We start from the raw sequence: 22,961 nt of genomic DNA, 5'->3' as shown, positions 1-22,961 counted from the left end.
GGAAATGATAAATAGAAAAATAAATAAAAATTTGACAAGTTTATAAAAATGATAAGACTATGTATAAAATTTGCTTGTGACCATTCTTGGTTGTTTTGTTTATTTTACTTGAAATACTTTCCAGATCTGGCATTCCACAAAGGCCAGCTATTTTGTTGTATATTGTCTCCCTTGTAGATGCTTATCATTATCTGATTTGTGTGTGTGTGTGTGTGTGTGTGTGTGTGTCTGTGTCTGTGTCTGTCTGTCTGTAAGTGGAAAAGAGAGAGAGAGAAATTATTATCTGATTAGTTGTGTGTGTATGTGTGTACAGTTTGGGGTCGGTCTTTGTCCTATCCACTGCTTATATATGAGGTCTATGCAGTGCTGTTATCCAGTGGGTTCTGGAGACAGTTCCATGTATTGATTATATCCCAAAGTAACTATTTTAACAGTTCAAAACCCTCTTCCTCCAGTGCTTACTTATGCTTTCATTTTTTTTGTGATCTTAGAACATGACCAAACACTTGGTAGTTGTGCTTCCCAGGTACAGAGGTGGCGGGGCTGGAGTAAAGGAGATGATGGAGACAGTGTTTTCCTCTTTATCTTCTGGCAGGGTGTGGTAATACCAGCAAGGGCTTGGAGTTCCTGAACTGTTTTCCAAGTGTCACGGAGCCTTTGAGGTTAGAGAACCTTCCTCACAGAATATCCTGGCCCAGATTTCTTCAACATTCCATCCTTACTGCCTCTGACTTCTGCCTTAAGCAGGATCAGTGCCAGAGGAAAAGCTCGTGACCCCTGGCCATGGTCACAAAACCTTGGCTGATTTCGATCTTGCAGCATATTCTCTTGGCATGAATCTCTCAGAGAGGTGCCAGTTTAGCAGAGCTTCACTAGGAGTTCTCTTCCGAGAGTAGAATCTGATTTTTTTTTAAATGGTTTAATGTAACTCATAAAGAAACTTGAGTCTTAAGTCAGTGTGGAATGACTAATCCCTAATTTATCAAGTGCAGAAATCTTTGAGGTGAGAAATAGAAAGGTCATAAGCAATACAATTATGTTTGCTGTATGACCAAAGCAGTATAAACTTTGGCAATTAATTTGGAAGTGATGATTTTAAAGTATTTTCTGTACCTTAGAGAAAACTCTAAATAAATCCCTGAATATGGTAATCCTGGGCCTTATTCTTATTTTTAAGAATTGTACAAGTGATGAAGATTCTTGTTTTCCTGGGCACCATGTCATTATCACACTTAAAATATTAATAATTCCAGTAACGTATATTCCATATTTTCTCAATTTTCTCAAAAAATCTTTGCTTTTGATTTCTTTGTCTCTTATTCTGTAATGTTCCGCCAACACTCCCCACTCCCCACTCTTTGCTTTTTCATGCCATTGATTTATTGGAGAAGCCAGGTCATCCGCCCTGTAGGATGTCCCACTTGCTGGATTTGACTTACTGCTTCTTGTGGTGGTATTTAACTTGATCCTGTGTCCCCTGTGTCTAGGCAGCTAGAACAAAAGGCTTGATGAGCTTCAGTTCAACCTTTCCTTCCCTTTCCCCTTTTCTTTCCTTTCAGTGCTATACACCTGCTGTTGCATCACTTCTTCATACACATCTTTCTGGTTGTCCCCATTTAGTTATGCTAAGATTCGTGTGTGGATTCTCTTGGTCCTCTGTTACTTACTTGGTGCAGAGGTGCCCGTTAGAATCACTTCAATGTCTTCTAAGATTCTTAAGAATCCAAGATTCTAATTTAGCAGGTCTGATGGGTTTGGGGAATAACATCTATTAAAAAACACATGGAAAAATAAAAAGCCCTCTACCTTTACTCAGATGTGGTAAGAATCATTATCTTTAATATATTTAATATATAATTAGAGTGACAAAATTTACTTTTATGCAGATGCTTTGGGAATATATGTTTTGTCAAAAAATGAAGCCTAATTAAAATTATTAACTGGAGATGTTTGAGGCTGCTGTGATGTAACAGAAAAAGTACTGACTTGGACCCAGGAGGCCAAATCACTTTTTCTCTCTGAGACATTTTTTTAATGTAGAAAATAGGAATAATAAGATATTTATTATAGGCTTGTTTTAATGATTAAATGAAATGATTTATTTGGAAGCAGTCCAGCACCTGGTGCTTAGTTGAATAGAAACCTAAAAAGCATTACAATAAGTAGATGTTTTTCAATCGAGGTCTTTAGAGTAAAAGCTTAAGAAAATTGAAGTAACAACCTCTCAGGTGCTTATTTTAGCCGTATCTTTATAAGCGTTTGTTTTTGAGCTTGTTTTTTGAGTGATAGGAGACTGATGATATATAGTTTTAATATATGTGTAATTAATGTGGCCTTTTGGGAAAAACAGCATGTGGAATCTTATTTTTTCCCCCCTTATTTTCAGCTCCATTTACCTCTTAATTCTCCTTTGCCTGGAAGTGAATTGACCAAGGAACCTTTTCGTTGGGATCAGAGACTCTTTGCACTAGTGTTGCGGTTGCCTGGCACCATGTCAGTAGAATCAGAACAGTTGACAGGTGTGCCTTTAGATGACTCTGCGATCACACCAATGTGTGAAGTGACAGGCGGTAAGTTTCTTTGCTGGCAGTAATTCAGTGACTTAAGGCAGAGTTTATCCGAATGTTCTAAAATGTACATTTCAAACACTTCATGTTTGTTTTTGTTCAACAAGTTAATGTTAGGAATTAGTAGACATATATGGTTTTAAAACTACATCGACGAACATCTATGATCTGATTTGAGTGGATTTAATACTATTGGGTCTGAAATGAATGGTATTTCTTTCTACCCATTTAGAAAGTGCTGGTATTTGAAATTGTTAAACTTCTGCCTTATCTATAAAGATTACCAATGGTTCATGTATGCAGTAAAATTATTTTCTCTGAAAAATGAACAGAATTTTGAAAATCATCCCATTAACCGTGTAATGATTAATTCCTTGGTTAAGCACAATTTTCCCTAGAGGCAAAGAGGAAGCTAGAATAGTAGGTTAGAGGAACAGGTAGTGAGGTCTTATCCAGCTAGTTCAGGTAGTCACTATGTTAAGTGAACAATAAGGATACTCTTGAAAGAGAATATATAAATAGACTCAGAACTTCTGTAATGTAGAATTGGTCAGCAGATGGGTTAAATTCATACGGATATGTATTGAGTGTCTACTGTGTACCAAGCACTGTTCCATGCTTTAAGACTGCAGTAGTGAATATGACAGGCAATGGTATTCTTGCTTTCATGGAGCATTTTAGTTTTTACCTAAGGAATTTACTTTAGTACTCACCTAAGACTCTACTAAAATGTCCAAATCTGGCATACCACTATTTCACTTGTGTCAGGGGCCCATGGCCTTAGTGTCTAGACACAGTCTCTATTGAGACTCCATGATAGCCAGCCGTGTAACTTAAAGGAAAATCTAAGGTTTAATTAAATTTCGGGTGCCTTTCTTCTAAAATTCTCAGAAAGGGTACCCTACACAGGTATGTGAAGTAACTAAGTTAGGAAGTTATTTTTCACATTATTAAATGTTCCTATTTATAGAAGTACTTTCTGGTGAACTCTTGTAATTCCTTCACAGTTTAATTTATTAAAAAAGGTATATACATACATTTTTAAGGGGAAAAGCCATCTATCTAAATTTGAAAATTCACTGTTAACAATTCCTTGTGCATGGATGATATTTTTCAATGACAGTCCTCATTGTTTCTGTGGGTAGATTGACATTTGTATTCAGAAAATTTTAGTTTTCAGCCTTGGACTGGCCCACTTGCTTAAATTCTGATTTTTTTTTTTTTTAGCTCTAGGGTTTTTAATTAACAGATTGAAGGCCTTGAAGTTGTAATTTATTTACGCTCTTGCCTTGGAAATTTTTTATTATACACTAATTAGTTTGAACTCAGAATTTTATTATACATTACTTTGAACTCAGAATTGATAAAGTTATGGGACTATATGTACTATAACTTTTGTCTTCTAGGATCAAGAATATTCAGAGTGTGAAATGAAGTGAGTGGTATAATCAGAGAGGGTTGCAGTGAACCTGAGACGTCATGTAGTGGTTAATATCCTTGCCTTTAGGCAGTAATGTACTAAAGCTATTTTGTTTATTCTTGGAAAGGAACATCTCCAGAGGAGAAGATTCTGAAGTCACCCTTGGTAATATCTTTCAATGACCCAGAAACTTTGGTCAAGAAATTAGGAAGCTCCCTCAGTACACATCCTGAATCTCTCCTGATGTAGTGGCTTATTTGCCTCTTTTCTTGCTCTTGCTATAGGAATAATGAGAAGCTGTTCAAATGCCACTCACCTTTTCATAGATCTGAATAATATGTGTTCTTTTTTATTATTTTAAAAGAATGTTTACTAAAGAAAGTTTTGAGGATAAAACACTAGAAAAACAGAAAAGCTAAGATCCATTGGTATTGCACTATCCAAATATGTAATCACTACTAACAATTCATGTGCATTTTTTAACTTAATGATAAGAGTAGTGTGTGTACATTTATTTTTCCCATTATAGAAGAATTCATGTTCACTAAGGAAAAGTTGGAAAAAAATGTGCCTGTGTTGCCAAAATCATTAATATGTTTTCTATATATACTCTAAAAAAGTTGTATAATTGTAATTGTAAGCATTTTTCTTTCATCATCAGGTAATTAATGAGTATCCACTCTATGTAACTGTTTTTGATGCTGGGAATGTAGCAGGAACAATAAACAAAGGTTACTTTTTGGACTTTGTGACAGATAAAATCATAAAATGAATAAATAATAGTATTTTAGAGAGTGCTACTTACTGTGAAGAAGTAGGGTAAGGGTGTAGAGAGTAACCTGAGGCAGAGAATGAATGTTCTTGGAAGGTCTTTCAGGAGGTGACTTTTTTTTTTTTAAACCATAAACCTAAAAGATATGCTTATACTAGTTTGATTCAATTTAATATATTCCTTATCTTTGGAGATTATTATATTTGTTTAAATAAATAAAACATTTATTCTTTTATAAATTACACATCTCTAATCTTGAAGTTAAAGCCACTTGTTTTACTAGGGATTAATCATACTTAGTTGTGTCTTAAAAATATTAATCCCTCTAAAATTGTTGTTACATCGTGTTTACTGAGTCTTTATTGTGGTGGAACTGACCTAAAGCATATTACTTGCAGGTGTATAGCATAATGATTTGACATTTGTATATACTGTGAAATGATCACCACAGTAAGTCTACTTAACATACAAGCAGAGATCTGAATAATGGAGTAAACCATACAAAGATCTACGCAAAGAAAATAATAAGGGAAGGAACACACTCTATATTTTTGTGAGCGACAGGAATGCTGATATGGCTGGAGCTTACATAAGGGAGGAGTAGAGGGTAATAGGTGGGTTTAGAGTGGTAGGCAAAGGTCAAATACTGAATAGCCTTTTAGGCTATAGTAAATATTTTTTATTTTCCAAGTGTGATGAGAAGCCATTGGAGGGCTTTTTATAGGAGGTGACATCTGATTTCTTTTTCTGAAAGATCACTTCAGGTGCTAGATGAGAATATACTGTAAAGTAGCAAGAATAGAGGCCAAAAGGCTAGTAAGCGATGATAGCACTTTGGTTTTAAGTGTTGGATTTGGGGGTGGTGAGAGGTGGTCTGATCAAGGGAGAACTAAGGATGAGGGCAGTGAGAGCAGAATGAATCAATGATGATTTTTAGATGACTCACTTGGCCTGAATAACTGAAGGTGAATAGCTGTGACATGGACTGAGATGGGGACACTGGGGAGAAGCACGTTTGGAGGAGGTGCAGGGATAGCAAAGCAAAAAATGCCTAATGGATATGATGGTGGAAGTCTTGAAGATAGAAAGCATTTTATAAGAATTGTAAGACATCTAGAGTAAATAAATTTAACTTTCTTAGCCTCTATAAGGATTGTTGCCCAACTTATTAGAAATGTTCTTTTTGCCTCTTCGCCGTTTTACTAAAATGTTGGTGTAGTAGACTTCTGTGGGAATTTTTTTTTTTTCCACTTCTGCCTTTAGACTCACTATATTTAGTTTGATTTTTTTTGTGGACTCTACATAACAGTAAGTGAGCCAGCTTCTTGACTTGAAGGTGTGTGCTTGCAAGCAGTGATTGTAGAAACTGTGCTTCAATACAAAGAGTCAGACATTATAAGGAACGAGTTTTGATCTAGAGGATAAAAGAAATATTACATAGGATATAGGCTCACTTTGTAAAAATGGCAAAATTTGCTATTTCCTCTTTAATTTTCAAAAGAATTAATTTTTATTATTTGCCAAGTGGCTCAAGTTTATTTTTTCTTTAATTTTCATAAAGCATCTTTGTAATTCTTTTTTATACTAAGATTATAACTCCTATGCTCATATTTTCTTTCTTTTTTTTTTTTTTTAAAGATTTATTTATTTATTTATTTGAGAGAGAGAGAATGAGAGACAGAGAGCATGAGAGGGAGGAGGGTCAGAGGGAGAAGCAGACTCCCTGCCGAGCAGGGAGCCTGATGCGGGACTCGATCCCGGGACTCCAGGATCATGACCTGAGCCGAAGGCAGTCGCTTAACCAACTGAGCCACCCAGGCGTCCCGCTCATATTTTCTTAATTAATTGATGATGACACAGGTTAGAGGAGCAGAAAGAATTGCTACAATTTTACACTTTTAAATTTTTGTTTTTTAATGACTTCTTAGGAATATGCTTAAATTTAAAGAAATAAGATAATTCAACCTTTATATAATCTTCTAAACTTTGTGTATCGAGATGATCAATCTTTATATGTATTGCTTTATGTATATGTTTTGACTCAGAAAAAAATAATTTACCAATTCTTTCAAATAAGTGGGATTCCATATAGGCATTCTGTTTTAAATTAACAGCAGATTAACATTCTGATTTCAAATTAACATCATGATTTCCAGGGAACAAAGTATACCCAGATTAAAGTTTCTAATACCCAGTAAAGGTTTGAGTCTTGGGTGTACTATTGTATTAACTTGGATAGATTAACCTCTCCATGCTTTAGGTTTCTCATTTATAACATGGAGAAAGTAACCCATACTTGTTGCTAGGATTAAATAAATTAAATAAACTAATATGATAAAGTAATTAGAATAGTGCCAGGCACGTAGACACTTAGTAATTGGTAGGTATTTTTATGATTATGACTACTATTATTGTATACAGGTAAGTTGTTTGTTATTTGATACTTGTTTTTCTAAGTATAGCTGACGCTGATGATTTGAATCACACCACTGCCTAATGGTTTCTTTTCTGAGTAGCCTTTAACAAATCACATGTCAGGTATAAACTGATATGAGTAATTTGATATGTCAAATATAATGATATAGCTGTGTTTGGAAATAACTGGTGGAATTGGAAAAAAAGTGTAGGAATTTTCCATATCGAGCTTATTGCAAGTAACATTGTAAGATGTTTGAGCAGACTGTTTTAGTTGTGAAGGTTCTCAGCATTGGTTTGGACCAGTGCCCATGATAGAAATATGATACAAGTTACATATGTAATTATAAATATCATAGTAATCACATTAAAAAGGTGAAATTAACTTCAATATCTTTTGTTTAAGTCATTAAGTACAAAATATTTCAACATGAAACTGATATATAAAAATTATTGAAATAGTTTACATTTTTTTGTATTAACGTTAGAAAATCAGTTATATATTTTATAGTTACACATCTCAATTTGGATTAGCCATATTTCAAGTTCTCAATAGCCATATGTGGCCAGTGATTACAGTATGGGACAGCGCAGGTCTAGATACATTTATGGAAAATCCCTGTTAAAGAGATCTTTTCACTAGTATGTTTTTTTAACCACTAGCATTTTAATGCTCTGTACTAAAAATCCTATAGGTTAAAATATACAAAAGGATAATTCATTTAAGATAGGTTAATTCCCAGGTATGCAAGCCAAAGGAAATTCAGGAAAGGCACATGCTACCATCTGTGTTAAAGTGCAAATATGTCAAATATGCAGTAATTTCCAGTAGGCCAATTAATTGAGTATCTGCCATGTGCTTTAGCATTACTCTTAGTGATAATACTTTTGTTAAGCAGGAGTAAGATTTTGAAGGTTAGTTATTAGATGTTATGTATGTGTATTAAAGATAAACTATATTGGGTAATAGTTGGAGATAATTTTATATATATATTTTAAGTTATATTTTGCATAATATACATATATAATATACATATATAAATATATATGTAATGTGAGTTTTTTTCATTGTTCAGACCAAATTTCTGTTTTCTGTATATCTACATTTAGAAGAAAAAATGTACATACTGTCATAAAATGGAATTGTTGGTTGATTGAAAATAACTATTTTTGTTTATTTTTCCATAAGATAATGAAATAAGGCCAAACTTTGCCATTGAACTTTTGTTAATAGTGTCAGAAACCCAACTATGGTTCTGTCTTGCTAAAGGTAGAAATTTCTGCAACTAACTTTATTCTTTCTGTCTCAGGCCGCTCATACTCTGTATGTTCTCCAAGAATGCTTAATCAGTGTCTGGAGTCCTTGGTGCAGAAAGTGCAAAGTGGGGTGGTAATAAACTTTGAAAAAGCAGGACCAGATCCTTCACCTGTAGAAGGTATTATTATACTTTTCTTTTTTTTTTTTTTTTTTTTTTAAAGATTTTATTTATTTATTTGAGAGAGAGAGAATGAGAGACAGAGAGCATGAGAGGGAGGAGGGTCAGAGGGAGAAGCAGACTCCCTGCTGAGCAGGGAGCCCGATGTGGGACTCGATCCTGGGACTCCAGGACCATGACCTGAGCTGAAGGCAGTCGCTTAACCAACTGAGCCACCCAGGCGCCCATTGTACTTTTCTTATAGACATTCTAAACTTTAACATTGAACTAGAACTGAAAAATTACTATGATTTGGCTTTAAGATTGACAAGGCCAAATTATTAAGATGACAAAATGGCTATTGATAAAGAGGGAAGATTAAACAGGAAAGTGGAGATAAACTGATAGTGGTTCACTAGCATCACTTTTTTATATTGATTGTCATAGCCTGAAATTTTATAGGAGCCAAAAACCTTATTAGGCATTTACAGATCAGCAGCCTCATATTTCCTTTTTAGTAAGGCCACTTTGCCTCTCTCCAGCATATATGCCTATCATGTGTCCCTTAATTCACAAGAGTGTTCAATCCTAGGTGTTTAATCCCTTAGCTACATTTTTTCTAAGTATCAAACTGGTCAGAAACAAATAAATGGTTTGTGTGGTTACAAAAATGAGGAACCAGCCTTTGCCATTAAGTTGGATTCTGTTAACTCATAGTTAAGTCCCACCTGACTTTATTTTAATATTCTGTGATCCTGAACTATTTATATTAGCTAGAGAGTATAAGGGGTTGCCCTAGAACCACTGGACAGCTTACATTTGAGATCCTCTGCATAGTATGACATAGCTTATAACAATAATTACAAAGTCATTAATGACAGTTGGCTGAGGTGATCCACTAGAGTGGGTAATTGAGAAAAGAGAAAGGTCATAAGGATAAAAAAAACTGGGTACTCTCAGAGGGGGATAATAGGGAAGGAGCAGAAAATGGTAAAGTTACATAAATTGTGTCACTGTGTCTGTTTTAAAAAAATAAGCTTTTTCTTTAATTGAATCTTAGACACGGAATGTATATTTATTCTTAAATTATTTTAATATTTGGCTTAGAGTTAGGTATCAAGTAAATGTTTACTGAACTGTTGAAGACAGTTGCTATTTTGCTAGAATTATTTTAGGTTGAAGGTAGATGCCTCGAATCTGGATTTGCATATTAAAATTATTTTAGTTAATTAGGCTTTAGTTAAAAATGATTTTAAAGAAATCTTCATTTAGCAATACTTACCTAGTATTTACTAAGCCAAGTATGATGATGAAGAGATTGGGTGTTTGCCCTTATCATCTGATAGGGAAAACACATCATTCATTAAACAAGTATCTACCATAAAGTAGGTTTTACCTTTTCTGAATGGGCAAGCAAAGGATACTGTGGGACTTCCTTTCAACTGTTGAATTCATAGTTGGAATTTACAGACTTTACTAGTTCGTGAATTTTAATCTAAATGTTAAGTAGTCATGATAGTAGAACCATTCAAAAGAAATTGGAAAATTCAGAATTGAACAAGTATTCGGACATTTTTATTAGATTAAGTAACAATGGATATAATTTAACTTTTTATGGTTTTTTTCCTTAATGATACTTAACTTTCTTTGTCTTAATTTCTTTGCTACAGATGGGCAGCCAGATATATCAAGACCTTTTGGATCACAGCCTTGGCATAGCTGTCACAAACTCATATATGTCAGACCAAATCCTAAAACTGGGGTTCCTATAGGTCATTGGCCTGTTCCAGAATCTTTTTGGCCAGATCAGAATTCTCCAACACTAGTAAGTACCAAAATGACTGTGACCTTGTAATAGTAACCATTTAACTGCTTTTCATAGTAGTTTTAAGTACTGCTATCAAAGGTGTGGCTAATTTACAGGAATTAGACAGATGTTCAAAGAGCTATGGTAAGTTATTATGTGATTTAGTATTGTTCATTATGAAGTAATAGAAAAAAGGTGTCAGTTTCCTTTAGAATCTAATACTGTGCTTATGTTTTTATTATTGGCATCTGGGTGCAGAATCATAATGTAACAAGAGTTTCTCTTCGGTCTCTAAATATTAATGTAACATAAGGATTTGTCTCTAGGACGCAATTTAGAATTTAAATGAAAGTTTAGAAAATAATTCCAATTGTTTGTAATCTTTTAGGATGTAGTCTTAGAAATTCATGTTGACTTTCATGGTTTTATGTTATGTCCAGTGTTTTCATTCTGGAAGTTTTAAGTAGAAATGACTTTCTGGTCTTGTTTATATGAATTATTTTTAGAAATAGTGAGGTTGGGACGCCTGCGTGGCTCAGTCGTTAAGCGTCTGCCTTCGGCTTAGGTCATGATTCCAGGGTGCTGAGATTGAGCCCCGCCATCAGGCTCCCTGCTATAAACATAGGGGTACGTGTATCCCTTAGAATTAGTGTTTTTGTGTTCTTTGGGTAAATACCCACGCAATTACTGGATGGTAGAGGAGTTCTATTTTTAACTTTTTGAGGAACCTCCATACTGTTTTCCACAGTGGCTGCACCAGTTTGCATTCCCACCTGCAGTGCACGAGTTGAAACCTTTAAACTTTAAACCTATATCGACTTTTCAGGGCAATATTTACTTTTGCTCTATACAAGGTCTATAAAGCAATATTTCCTCTATTTAGGGATTTAGTGAAGTAGTACATGAAATTAAGGCCTTATAAGAAGTATCTTTTTTATTCCTTTTCTTTTTTTCTGATTGAATCATCATAGTTTTAAAATCCGGCCTTTGTAGAGAAGTGCTTAATTTCTTTAGTCGTTTTACTTTCTCTTCTGAGAAAGTAGAGACTTTCATAGAATAGATATCATATTTGTACGAAATACTGTCTTGTTGGTTATTCATTCTGTTGTATTTAACACCTATAGTAGTATGTATAGTACTTGTTGAGTCCTAATAGAAAGAAATCCAAAACCAGTGTCACAAGCATTATCTGTTAATATTGCTCTAGGGGTCTATTGCAAATTGTTAGATTTTGAAGTGTGGGTAGGATTTCAGTTGTGGGAGGAAACAGTATGAGAAAAAAGTATGGAAGTAAGAAAGAACAAGGTGTATTTAGAGGAATGAGAAACAGCTGAGTATAGGTGGATCATAATATGTGTGTGGGACAATTGCTCATGACTTTAAATGCAAGGTTAAGGAATTTGATCTTTTCTCACTGTGATGGGGTTCACAGAATAAGTGAAGATGTTTTTAACAGAGTGCTGCTTTAGGAAATTTAATCTAGTGGTTTTCATCTGCAGTAAAATTAGGAGATGAGTTGGATGGTAAGCAGGTTATCTAGAGGGCTATTGCTAGGATTCATTTAAGAGATTTTAAGAGAATGAATTAAGATGATGGAAGAGAGAATCATAAAGGAAGAGACAATATTGGAAAACTGGCAAAATTAATTAAAGGATATTAGAGGGGAAATGAATTTTTAATAATAATGGTATTCAAATACAATGTAGTGATACTGAAATTAAATGTGATTTGTTAGACACTGGTTCTGAATTTCAATCATGGCTCCACCAGTTATTAGCTATGTTTTGGTCAGTTATCTTCTCCAAACCTCAATTTCCCATCAGTTAAATGGAGATAACAGCTATCTCATGGGATTGTTTGGGGGATTAAATGAAGTGATAAATGCAAAATTTTCTTTGCCAAGTTCTAGAAGACATCCTCCCCCACTAGCACGTGTTTTTCCTCTTGGATCTCAATATTTTCATTCAAAAATATAAGTGAGTTTCATGGACTGATTCAATAAGATATGTGTCAGGTACATGTGAGATTCAGGAGCACAAGATGATAAAACATAGTGCTTACTTCTGGAATCTTACCATTCCATAGGAGGGTCAGACTTGTGAGCATAATATAAAACAGTGTGGTAACTGTACTAGCTGCATGGAGCAGAGCCCAGAGGAGGTGGTGCCTAACTGCCTGGTATGTATTTGGGGTACAGGGCAAGAAAGGGTGTCAGGAAGGAAATCTCTTAGATGTCTTACTTGCCAGTTCAGACTTCAAAACTTTGTAATATGCAAGGGAGAAAACAATAGAGCAGCCAGGGATAACACGAAACCAGGGGCATGAAAAGAAGCTGATCTACTTGGGTAACTGCAAGTGGTTTGGCATGGCTGGAGCACAGGGTGTATCATGGTGTGTTAGTTGAAAGGCAGATAGGGACCAGATCATCAAGGATCTTTGTATATGATATTTAAAGAAAAGAGTCTGGGTCCTATTTTTAGGTGATTGGTTGCTACTTTTACCAAATAATTTTAGAGAGGGAAATTACATGATCATATTTATATCTCATGGCTATGGGATTGATTGGAGGGAGCTAATTAGAGAGGTTAATTAAAAATAAGCAGTTGTACTAGTCTAGTCTGAGAAATGATGAAGGCATCAATTAGAGTACTAAGAAATAGAAGATAGAACTTTTTAGAGAGATGAGAATTTATTATTGACAGAAGGCAGTAAGTAAATACTAAGCACCTGCCAAGTTTATGTGTTCTGCCTAGTGGCTTAAGAATTTGTGAGATTTTATCTAGGTCTTTGTGACAGTTAAATAATGAGGGTAAGGAGGAGATACTAAGGATAACACCTAGGTTGTTTTTGTTTGTTTGTTTGTTTTAAAGAATTTATTTATTTGAGAGAGAGTATGAGAGAGAGAGCACGAGTGGGGTGAGGGGCAGAGGGAGAAGCAGACTCCCCGCTGAGCAGGGACCGCCCCCCCCCCCCCCCCCCCCGCAATGCAGGGCTCCATCCCAGGACTCTGGGATCATGACCTGAGCCAAAGGCAGATGCTTAGCAGACTGAGCCACCCAGGCGCCCCAACACCTAGGTTTTTAAAACAGGTTTTGTAGTTGGGGAAGAAATAATGAATTGCATAATAATGTGTTTGAGGGACTTATAGAAGGTTCTGGTTCTGTTTAGTAGACAGCTGGAACATAAGAGAAGTGAGGGAGATTTGGTCCTGACACTGGATTTGGGAGCCACCAGGGTATAGGTAGTAATGGAGTAATAAGAATCTTTTATAGCAGTAAAATTTCAAATTATTTCCTCATAGCTCATATTTCTTTCATCAACCTTCAATCAGTGAGATTTTTTGGAAGGAGATTATTGGGGGGGAGCAGGGAATAGAATAACATGCCTTTTTTTCCCCCTTAAAGTATTGTGTTTTTTCTATCTTTAGATCATTTGTCCAAGGTAGTATGTATATACCACAGAGATAACCAAAGGAAAACAGAACTTCTATTTATGTTTATCTTTTTCTATTTTTTTTTTTTTAAGATTTTATTTATTTATTTGACAGAGAGATAGCGAGAGCAGGAACACAAGCAGGGGGAGTGGGGGAGGGAGAAGCAGGCTTTCTGCCGAGCAGGGAGCCTGATGAGGGGCTCGATCCCAGGACCGTGGGATCATGACCTGAGCCGAAGACAGATGCTTAATGACTGAGCCACCCAGGCACCCCTTTTTGTCCTATTTTTAGTATTTTTGTATATATTTTATTATATACCTATAAATTAATTTACAAATAATTTATAAGTAAATGTATATATGTCCTAATATATATTCAAAAACTTTTACTGAACAATGTGTCTAATCAGTTTGGAAGGTATTGCTCCATACAAGAAATTAAATTGCTATAATTGAGAACTTAGAAAGGTTTCTATACTTTTGTTATTTCTTAGATGTAACAATTAATGAGTACTTAATTCCAAAATTTTGCACTTTTCTGATAAATTTGATTTTAAGACCTAAAAATATTTTTATTCTGTATACATTTTAAAATGTTTTGTCTTTTTCTTGTGAATGTAAAATTTAAGCATTACATTTTTAAGTATTTTCTTTCAGCTTTAATAGCACTTTCAGTAGTAAATTAAACTCTACTAGCAAAATTGAGGAACTGAGTAAATTTTGATAGTGAAGTGAGGGATACTGAAAATGAGTTTGTTTCTGGTATTTTGTGTAAGTAGTAATAATAAGACTTTCCCCTCTAGCCACCTCGTACGTCTCATCCTGTAGTGAAGTTTTCCTGTACAGACTGTGAACCGATGGTTATTGACAAATTGCCATTTGACAAATATGAGTTGGAACCTTCACCACTGACTCAGTTTATCCTGGAAAGGAAATCTCCTCAAACATGTTGGCAGGTGAGCTGAAAAACTATAGTGACTTAAAAGTTGGATATTCTTTTAAAAAAGTTAAATCAGTGATTTATAAAACATTTTGTAAAGGTCATTAAATATGAAGTCTTAACCACTCCCTTTTAACAGGTATATGTGAGCAATAGTGCAAAATATAGTGAACTTGGTCATCCCTTTGGTTACTTGAAAGCCAGTACAGCACTGAACTGTGTCAACTTATTTGTGATGCCTTACAATTACCCAGTCCTCCTTCCCCTTTTAGGTAAGTCATTCTTGTTGCATTCTCTGTGGCTCAGCATACGTACAAATTTTCCTAAAAACAAAGTTTGGGAACATCTCTTTGTAAGTTCTCATGTCTTGTGGAAATTAATGGAACTGTTTTTAATACTCTGAAATATTGAGCCTATCTTAGGTGGTTTTGTAGCAACCTGTGTATGTCTGTGGTAAATTAAAAGTCATTGTCAAAACACCTTTGATTGTATAAACTACTGAAGATACAGTGTTTTAAATTTTAAATATTCTAAGTTTTCTACAAGTTAGATTTCTTACATGGTTAGAATTGGTAATATAGGCTTTGTATTTGGTAAACTAGACATTTTGTAGAAGCATATATTTATAAATCTGAGTATATTTTCTAAGCATTTACCTGTACTTTAATTTTCATTTGGCAAATATTTTTCTAAATGAATGAATTTATTCCAAAACAATATAATAAAAGCCTAAAGTTAGTTTCTGGGGACCCTCTGGCTATAATTTTGAGTTATAATTTTAACTATTGGAGAAGACATCTTTCCCTCCAGGGAACCACATCAGATTTAAAAGTTATAGTCAAAGTATTAGGTATATTTTATAGAAAACATTGTGCATACTTTGCTTCTGTCCTCAAATCTGTTTTATGTCTAAGTCTAGATAGTGTATAGATTTTCTAGTGTATTTTCTGATTCTGCCTTTATTGTTACATGAAATATTATTACATGAAATACATGATTGGCATCTTTTTATGTTTAAAATGGTATTACTACTCAAAATTTGGGCAGAACCAAAAATTCTGCCCCTTTTAATTTTGTTTTTTAATGTCTGATGTTACTTTCTTACAAATAAGAAAGCTGACTTTAAAAATGAAATGTATTTGACTTGATTTTCATGTGTGGAAACAATGGATGATGATAGTTTGTTCACATTATACATTTATAGATGACTTGTTTAAAGTACATAAAGCAAAACCAACATTGAAATGGAGACAGTCGTTTGAAAGTTATTTGAAGACAATGCCTCCCTACTATCTTGGGGTAAGAATGTTATTGTTAAAAATAGAACTTGTTCTAAAATTTTACTTTATGCTTATAGTTTACTGTAGGTATTAAAACTTCTATTTGTTGCTATTACAGAATGTACAGAATATACAAATGTCATGAAAATTGAGTGTTCAAATGACCAGTATAGACGTAATGGGAAAGAAAGGTTTCAGTGATTTGTATAGTAATGATGATAACAATGATAATGATCATGATGATGTATATATGATGTATACATTAGGCCTGATATTATGCTAAGCATTTTACATGTATTAGCCTCATTTAATTTATTTTTCTTCTCTTCTTTTTTCTTTTCTTTTTTAATTTAAATTCAGTTAGCCAACATATAGTAGTCATTAGTTTTTGATATAATGTTCTATTAACCTCATTTAATTTATATAGTAACCCTATGAGATAGAAATCATCATTCCTATTTCACAGATGAGGAAACTAAGGCACTAACTGATTAAATAATTTGTCCAAGGCTACATAGCTAAGGTGTGGGAGACTGGAATTTAATCCCAGGCAGCCTGGCTTTTAGAATAGCTCCAGTTGTTGTACTCCCTTGTTAAATTGCAGGGTTTTTTTTTTTATTAACATACAATGTATTATTTGTTTCAGGGGTACAGGTCTGTGATTCATCAGTCTTACACAGTTCACAGCGCTCCCCATAGCACATACCCTCCCCAGTGTCCATCACCCAGCCACCCCATCTCTCCCACCCCCCTCCACTCCAGCAACCCTTAGTTTGTTTCCTGAGATTAAGAGTCTCTTATGGTTTGTCTTAAATTGCACTTTTATAACTATTTTTCTTTAAGGGTACAGAATGGTTTTTGTTGCATTATTCCCTAGGTCTCCAGAAACATGTTTTTAGGTAGATAAGTATATATTCTCAGAGAATCATATATTTTTAGAACCATGAGTTTGTGATTACAGTTGACCCTTGAACAACACAGGTTTGAAGTGCATGGGTCCACTTATTATGTGGATTTTTTCACATAAATACAAAGGAGGATTTTTTTGAGATTTGTGGCAATTTGAAAAACTTGCAGATGAGCCATATAGCCTAGAAATGTTAAAAAAAAAATTAAGAAAAACCTAGGTGTTATTGTGAGAATATAGTATATATATAATACATATTACATACAAAAATTGATTATGTTATTAGGCTTCCAGTCAGTAGCAGGCTAGTAGTTAAGTTTTGGGGAGACAAAAGTTACACGTGGATTTTCGATTGTGTGGGGTAGGCACTTCTAACCCTCATGTTGTTCAGAGGTCACCTGCACTTAAAACCTCGTGTATCATAGTAGATAAGACCAATATTATTAAATACATTATTTATTGTATGAAAAGTAATTTCTTAAGGAGACCAATGTTAAAAGCATTTTTAAACATTACTTTTACTTTTAATGCAGGAATATTATAGCATTTGACTGTATCTAATCTTTCTAAATGGTCTCTACTAAGAGCATTAATTTATTGAGCTTTGAAAATCATATTTTTTAGTTGTAAGAGATAAGTTGTGTGTCTAGCACATAGTGCCTGCCATGTAAGAGTGAAAAGGAAGAAACACTGAATATGTACTGTTAAACATGTTGACTCATTTACGTTTCATAGCAACCTGCAGGATTTAGGCAAAGCTATATGGATTTTAAATATCAGAGCTGAGATTTGATTCCAGTTTGACACCAGTGCTTATACACTTTCTGATGTCAGTGAATGTCTGTCATCCTTTTCTGACTGCATCCCACTCACACATACTAGACTATCCTGCTAGTGACATCTTTCATTGCACAAATGGTGGAATCTCCTTACAGTTGAAAATTATTTCACTATACCACATCCACAGTAAATATTAGACTGGTTTTTCCTTCAGAGCTTGTTTCTATTTTTTCAGTTCAGCTAATAATAACAGTAGTAATGATTAACACTTACTGAATGCCTACTGTGTACTCAGTGCTTTTATATGTGCTTTACATGTATTAATTCATTTAATCCCATGACAACCCTTTGAAGCAGATACTATTGTCCTTTTCAAATGAGAAACTTTAGACCTAGAGAGGCTATATAACCTGGTCCACAAGCTAGTGAATGGTTGAGCCATAACCCACACAGTTACCCAAGGTAGAAATCTTCCATTTTTCTTGCCTCCTTTTCACTTCTTAATTTCTATCAAATCTACCTCTGTGATATGTCTCCTGCCCATTTCTTCCAAACTTAGTATCTCCAGTGGTACTGAGTCTAGGACTTTACCCTTTCTTGTCCCAGGTACTGTTAAAGTATAGCCTCTAATCCTTTTTAAGTATTTCAAGCTACCTTTCGTACCACTGGCAAACATTTTACTGAAATACAAATATGATTATGTTACTCTCTTATTGAAAAAAAGGAGAAATTTTTTTGAAGAAATCTTCAAAACTGACAATACATGTAGTCTTACATTTTTGACAAGCTTAGGATTGAGTGATGTTTTCTCTTTTCCTATAGCCTTTGAAGAAAGCTGTTAGAATGATGGGAGCACCTAACCTAATAGCAGACAGTATGGAATATGGACTTAGTTACAGTGTCATTTCATACCTCAAAAAATTGAGTCAACAGGTAATGTTAAGAAATAGAGCCATTAAGTATTTTGAATGGTTTTGGCTAAGATGCTTAACAGGCCAGATGTTAGTTCTGATGGTCCTAATGGAATTACATTGTATTTTAATACATTACGTTTTAAAGCCACATATATATTAGCATAATTCAGTCTCAAGTACATGGTATGCTGTGTTTCGGAATGTTAATTTGAAATAATAATTCCTAGTTTATGGAAATGGCTTCATTATTGTGGTCCTAGACTTTCTACCTGTGAACATTCATGTTTTCTTTTGAGAAATTTATGTTAGAAAGTTGTTTTTCTTAGACAAAAATCAGTTTCTTTTGCTTTATGTTTTAAAACCTGTAGTTTTTCTCTTTCAAAAATGGGAGTTTCTTTTGAAATATTTGTAAAAAACACTGAATTTTGTCATTTTGAGCATAAATCACATTAATAGATACTCTGGTGGTCAAGCAGTATACAGTTAGACTGCCAAGATATTAATACCATATAAAATACATTATTTTTCCAGTACTTCTGCCATCTGTACTTTAACTGCTCATTGAGATGTAGGTTGGATAGAGTCAAAATATTGCTACTTGTTTTCCAGTGAAAAAATACATCATTATTTGTTATACCTATGAACATTTAGTTATGTGGTAATAATAGTGTCTTTAGATAAATACTGATGAGATTTTTTTTTTTCTAATTTTATATGACCTCTGAATTGGAAATCCATATTTTTATTTAGGATGCATTTATATTTCATGGTTTAAGTGTAGTGGGTATTAGTACATAAAAATAAATTGAAATTGTTTTTGTTTGCCCTGCTCCAAAAGGTTATAATTGTAATGATTTAAAACTGTAAGACATTTTTATTTAAACTATCTTCAGTTTACCAAGAACTTGACATAACCTATATGCTACTTGAGTTTATAATTGCACACATACTTAATTTATAGAAGACCAAAACTATTAGTATTTAATTTACTAATTTAGATTATGTCAAGACTAAATCTTATTTATTTTTACTTTAGGCTAAAATAGAATCTGATCGAGTCATCGGATCTGTAGGCAAAAAAGTAGTACAGGAAACTGGAATTAAAGTCCGAAGCCGATCACATGGTTTATCAATGGCTTATAGGAAAGATTTTCAACACTTGCTCCAGGGAATTTCAGAGGATGTTCCTCACAGACTGCTAGACCTTAATATGAAAGAATACACTGGGTTCCAAGTTGCTTTGCTCAATAAGGTAATAGTTATGTGAATTTAGTACTGTTCTAGTTATATTCTATTGTATTGTTAAATAAATCAGATTTTCCATTAACTGTTACTTAGTTTGCCCAAACTTCAGAAGTACTTGAATGCCTCTGAAGAATAATGATTCTTGAATCATTGAATTTTAGAATTAAAACAAACATTGTGCATGCTGAATGGATGAATACGTGGACTGATGAGTAAACCAACCCATTCATTTTATAGATGAGAAAACAGATGGGGTGCCTGGCTCACTCAGTTGGTAGAGCATGTGACTCTGGATCTTGGGGTCATGAGTTTGAGCCCCATTTTGGGTGTAGAGATTACTTTAAAAAAAAAAAAAAGGCAAGAAAGAAAACAGAAGCTTAAAGATTGCCTGAAGTTACATAGCTAGTCTTAGAGTTCACTGCAGTTTGGTATTTATACTGATGACCTTGGGTACATAGCATGATCCTAAAATGCTTTATGAATATTCATTATTAAAAAGATCTTCATCCTAGTAGCCTTTTTTGTAGAGACAAGGTGATCTAAAATTTATATGGAAATTTCAATGTCCTAGAATAGATAAAACAATTTTACAAAATAATAAAGTTAGAATACTTGTACTATCTAATTTTGAAAGTTACTGTAAAGTTGTAGTGATCATCAGCATGTTGTGTTGTTGGCGTATGGGTAAGCATATAGATCAGTAGAACAGAAGAGAGTATAGAAGTAGGCCCTCACACATGCAGTCAATTTTTTTTATTATGTTATGTTAATCACCATACATTACATCATTAGTTTTTGATGTAGTGTTCCATGATTCATTGTTTGCTTATAACACCCAGTGCTCCATTCAGTATGTGCCCTCTTTAATACCCTTCACTAACCCATCCCCTACCCCCTTGCCTCTAGAACCCTCTGTTTCTCAGAGTCCATAGTCTCTCATGGTTCGTCTCCCCCTCCGATTCCCCCCCCTCATTTTTCCCTTCCTACTATCTTCTTTTTTTTTTTTTTTTAACATACAATGTATTATTAGTTTCAGAGGTACAGGTCTGTGATTCATCAGTCTTACACAATTCACAGCGCTCACCATAGCACATACCCTCCCCAGTGTCCATTACCCAGCCACCCCATCCCTCCCACCCCCCACCACTCCAGCAACCCTCAGTTTGTTTCCTGAGATTAAGAATTCCTCATATCAGTGAGATCATGATATATGTCTTCTCTGATTGACTAATTTTTAACAGAGGTGCCAAAATAATTCAGTGGGTAAGAAGACATGTCTTTAGAAATAGTGATGGAACAGTTGGACACCCATATTCAAAGTAATAAACTTGACCATTATCTCACATTACTTGAAGCACTCATGGTCTTAAATGTAAAACCTAAAACTATAAACTACTAGAAGAAAACAGGAGAAAGTCTTTATGACATTGGGTCAGGGGTCATCAGAGATTTTTCAAATATAACACAAAAAGCACACACACAAAACTTGATAAATTAAAGTTCATTAAAATTTAAATTTTTGTCTACAAAAGAAACTTTGTAAAATGAACAGGCAAGCTACAGCCTGGGAGAAGAGTGTATATAGAACAAAGCATTTGTATCAAAATTTATAAAGAACTACAGCTCAGTGATAAAAAAAATAAACATCTAATAAAAAATGGGCAAAATCTTTGAACAGATACTTCACCAAATAAGATACACAAATTCGAACACATGTAAAAAGATGCTGTACCTTAATGGCCGTTAGGGAAATGCAAATTAAAACTATAATGTGATCCCACTTCCCACCCACTAGAATGGCTCTACTTACTATATAACCATGTATTTATTATCTACATGAGAGAAATGAAGATATATGTCCATATAATGGATTTGTATGCAAATGTTCATAGCAGCATTATTCATAATCGCCAAAAGCTGAAAACTATTGTTCATCAACTGGAAAATGGATAAAAATAGGCTATATCCATAGAAGGAATACTACTCTGCAGTAAAAAAAGAACAGACTGCTGATACATTAAAAACATGGATGAATCTCAAAACATCATCCTTAGTGAAAAAAGTCAGATAGAAAAGATTTGATATAGCAAAATTCCATTTATAAAATGGAATGTAGGGCGACAGGAAGCAGATCAGTGGATGCCTGGGGATAGGAAAATGGATTGACTACAAATGGGCACAAAGAACTTTTCTGGGATGATCGAAGTGTTTTTAAACTGGATTGTGGTGATGGTTTCACAACTGTAAATTTACTGACACTCCATCAAACTGTATACCTTAAATGGGTTAATTTATTGTATGTGAATTATACATCAAAGCTATGTTTCTTCTTTAAACCTTCAGAGTCTTTAAAATTTGGAAATTCGTTTTATAAGATACTTACTTCCCTTGGCCAGAATATATAATAACATCTTGAAAGATGTGAATTTATTTGGTTGAACTCAATTTTAATCTTCGGGTTCCCAAAACAGTACATTAAGACTGCATCATAATTCTTTATTCTATTTTTAAAGCTAATGAGACTTGTATATCTTATTTCCAAACCTGTACTTCAGGCTAGAGATTTTAGTCTCTTTTAATTCTATATTTAAAAATAAATTTTGGGGGTGCCTGGGTGGCTCAGTCAGTTGAGTGTCTGCCTTTGGCTCAGGTCATGGTCCCAGGGTCCTGGGATCGAGCCCCGCATCGGGCTCCCTGCTCAGCGGGAAGCCTGCTTCTCCCTCTCCCACTCCCCCTGCTTGCGTTACCCCGCTTGCTGTGTCTCTTTCTGTCAAATAAATTAATTAAAAAAAAAAATGTTTAAATAAAAAAAAATTTAAAAAAATAAAAATAAATTTTGTCTTTGAATGTTTTTCAACAGGATTTGAAGCCACAGACATTTAGAAATGCGTATGACATACCAAGGCGGAATCTTTTGGATCACTTAACACGAATGAGATCTAATCTTTTGAAGAGCACCCGCAGATTTCTTAAAGGACAGGATGAAGGTTAGATCATGGTTTTAAATAATGGTATTTCTTTGGTGAATTTCTTTCTTTATATTAAAAAAGCATGGTATGATAATGTA

General features: G+C 34.2%; 1 protein-coding gene across 1 annotated transcript in view; it reads left to right on the top strand.

The window, feature by feature from the left end:
- The window catches only part of INTS6 (integrator complex subunit 6), an 89,819-nt gene that overhangs the window by 56,371 nt on the left and 10,487 nt on the right, over positions 1 to 22,961 (top strand). Inside the window, exons 5-13 of the mRNA XM_032403087.1 lie at positions 2,387 to 2,570; positions 8,485 to 8,610; positions 10,260 to 10,414; positions 14,632 to 14,784; positions 14,908 to 15,040; positions 15,973 to 16,067; positions 18,558 to 18,668; positions 19,686 to 19,901; positions 22,755 to 22,881. Coding sequence (XP_032258978.1) covers positions 2,387 to 2,570; positions 8,485 to 8,610; positions 10,260 to 10,414; positions 14,632 to 14,784; positions 14,908 to 15,040; positions 15,973 to 16,067; positions 18,558 to 18,668; positions 19,686 to 19,901; positions 22,755 to 22,881 — 1,300 coding nt within the window. The remainder of the gene's footprint in view (positions 1 to 2,386; positions 2,571 to 8,484; positions 8,611 to 10,259; positions 10,415 to 14,631; positions 14,785 to 14,907; positions 15,041 to 15,972; positions 16,068 to 18,557; positions 18,669 to 19,685; positions 19,902 to 22,754; positions 22,882 to 22,961) is intronic.

This window comes from Phoca vitulina, unplaced genomic scaffold, assembly GCF_004348235.1.
Source record: "Phoca vitulina isolate PV1807 unplaced genomic scaffold, GSC_HSeal_1.0 scaffold5, whole genome shotgun sequence".
Classification (NCBI taxonomy): domain Eukaryota; kingdom Metazoa; phylum Chordata; class Mammalia; order Carnivora; family Phocidae; genus Phoca; species Phoca vitulina.
This window is presented reverse-complemented; position numbering and strand designations above follow the sequence as displayed.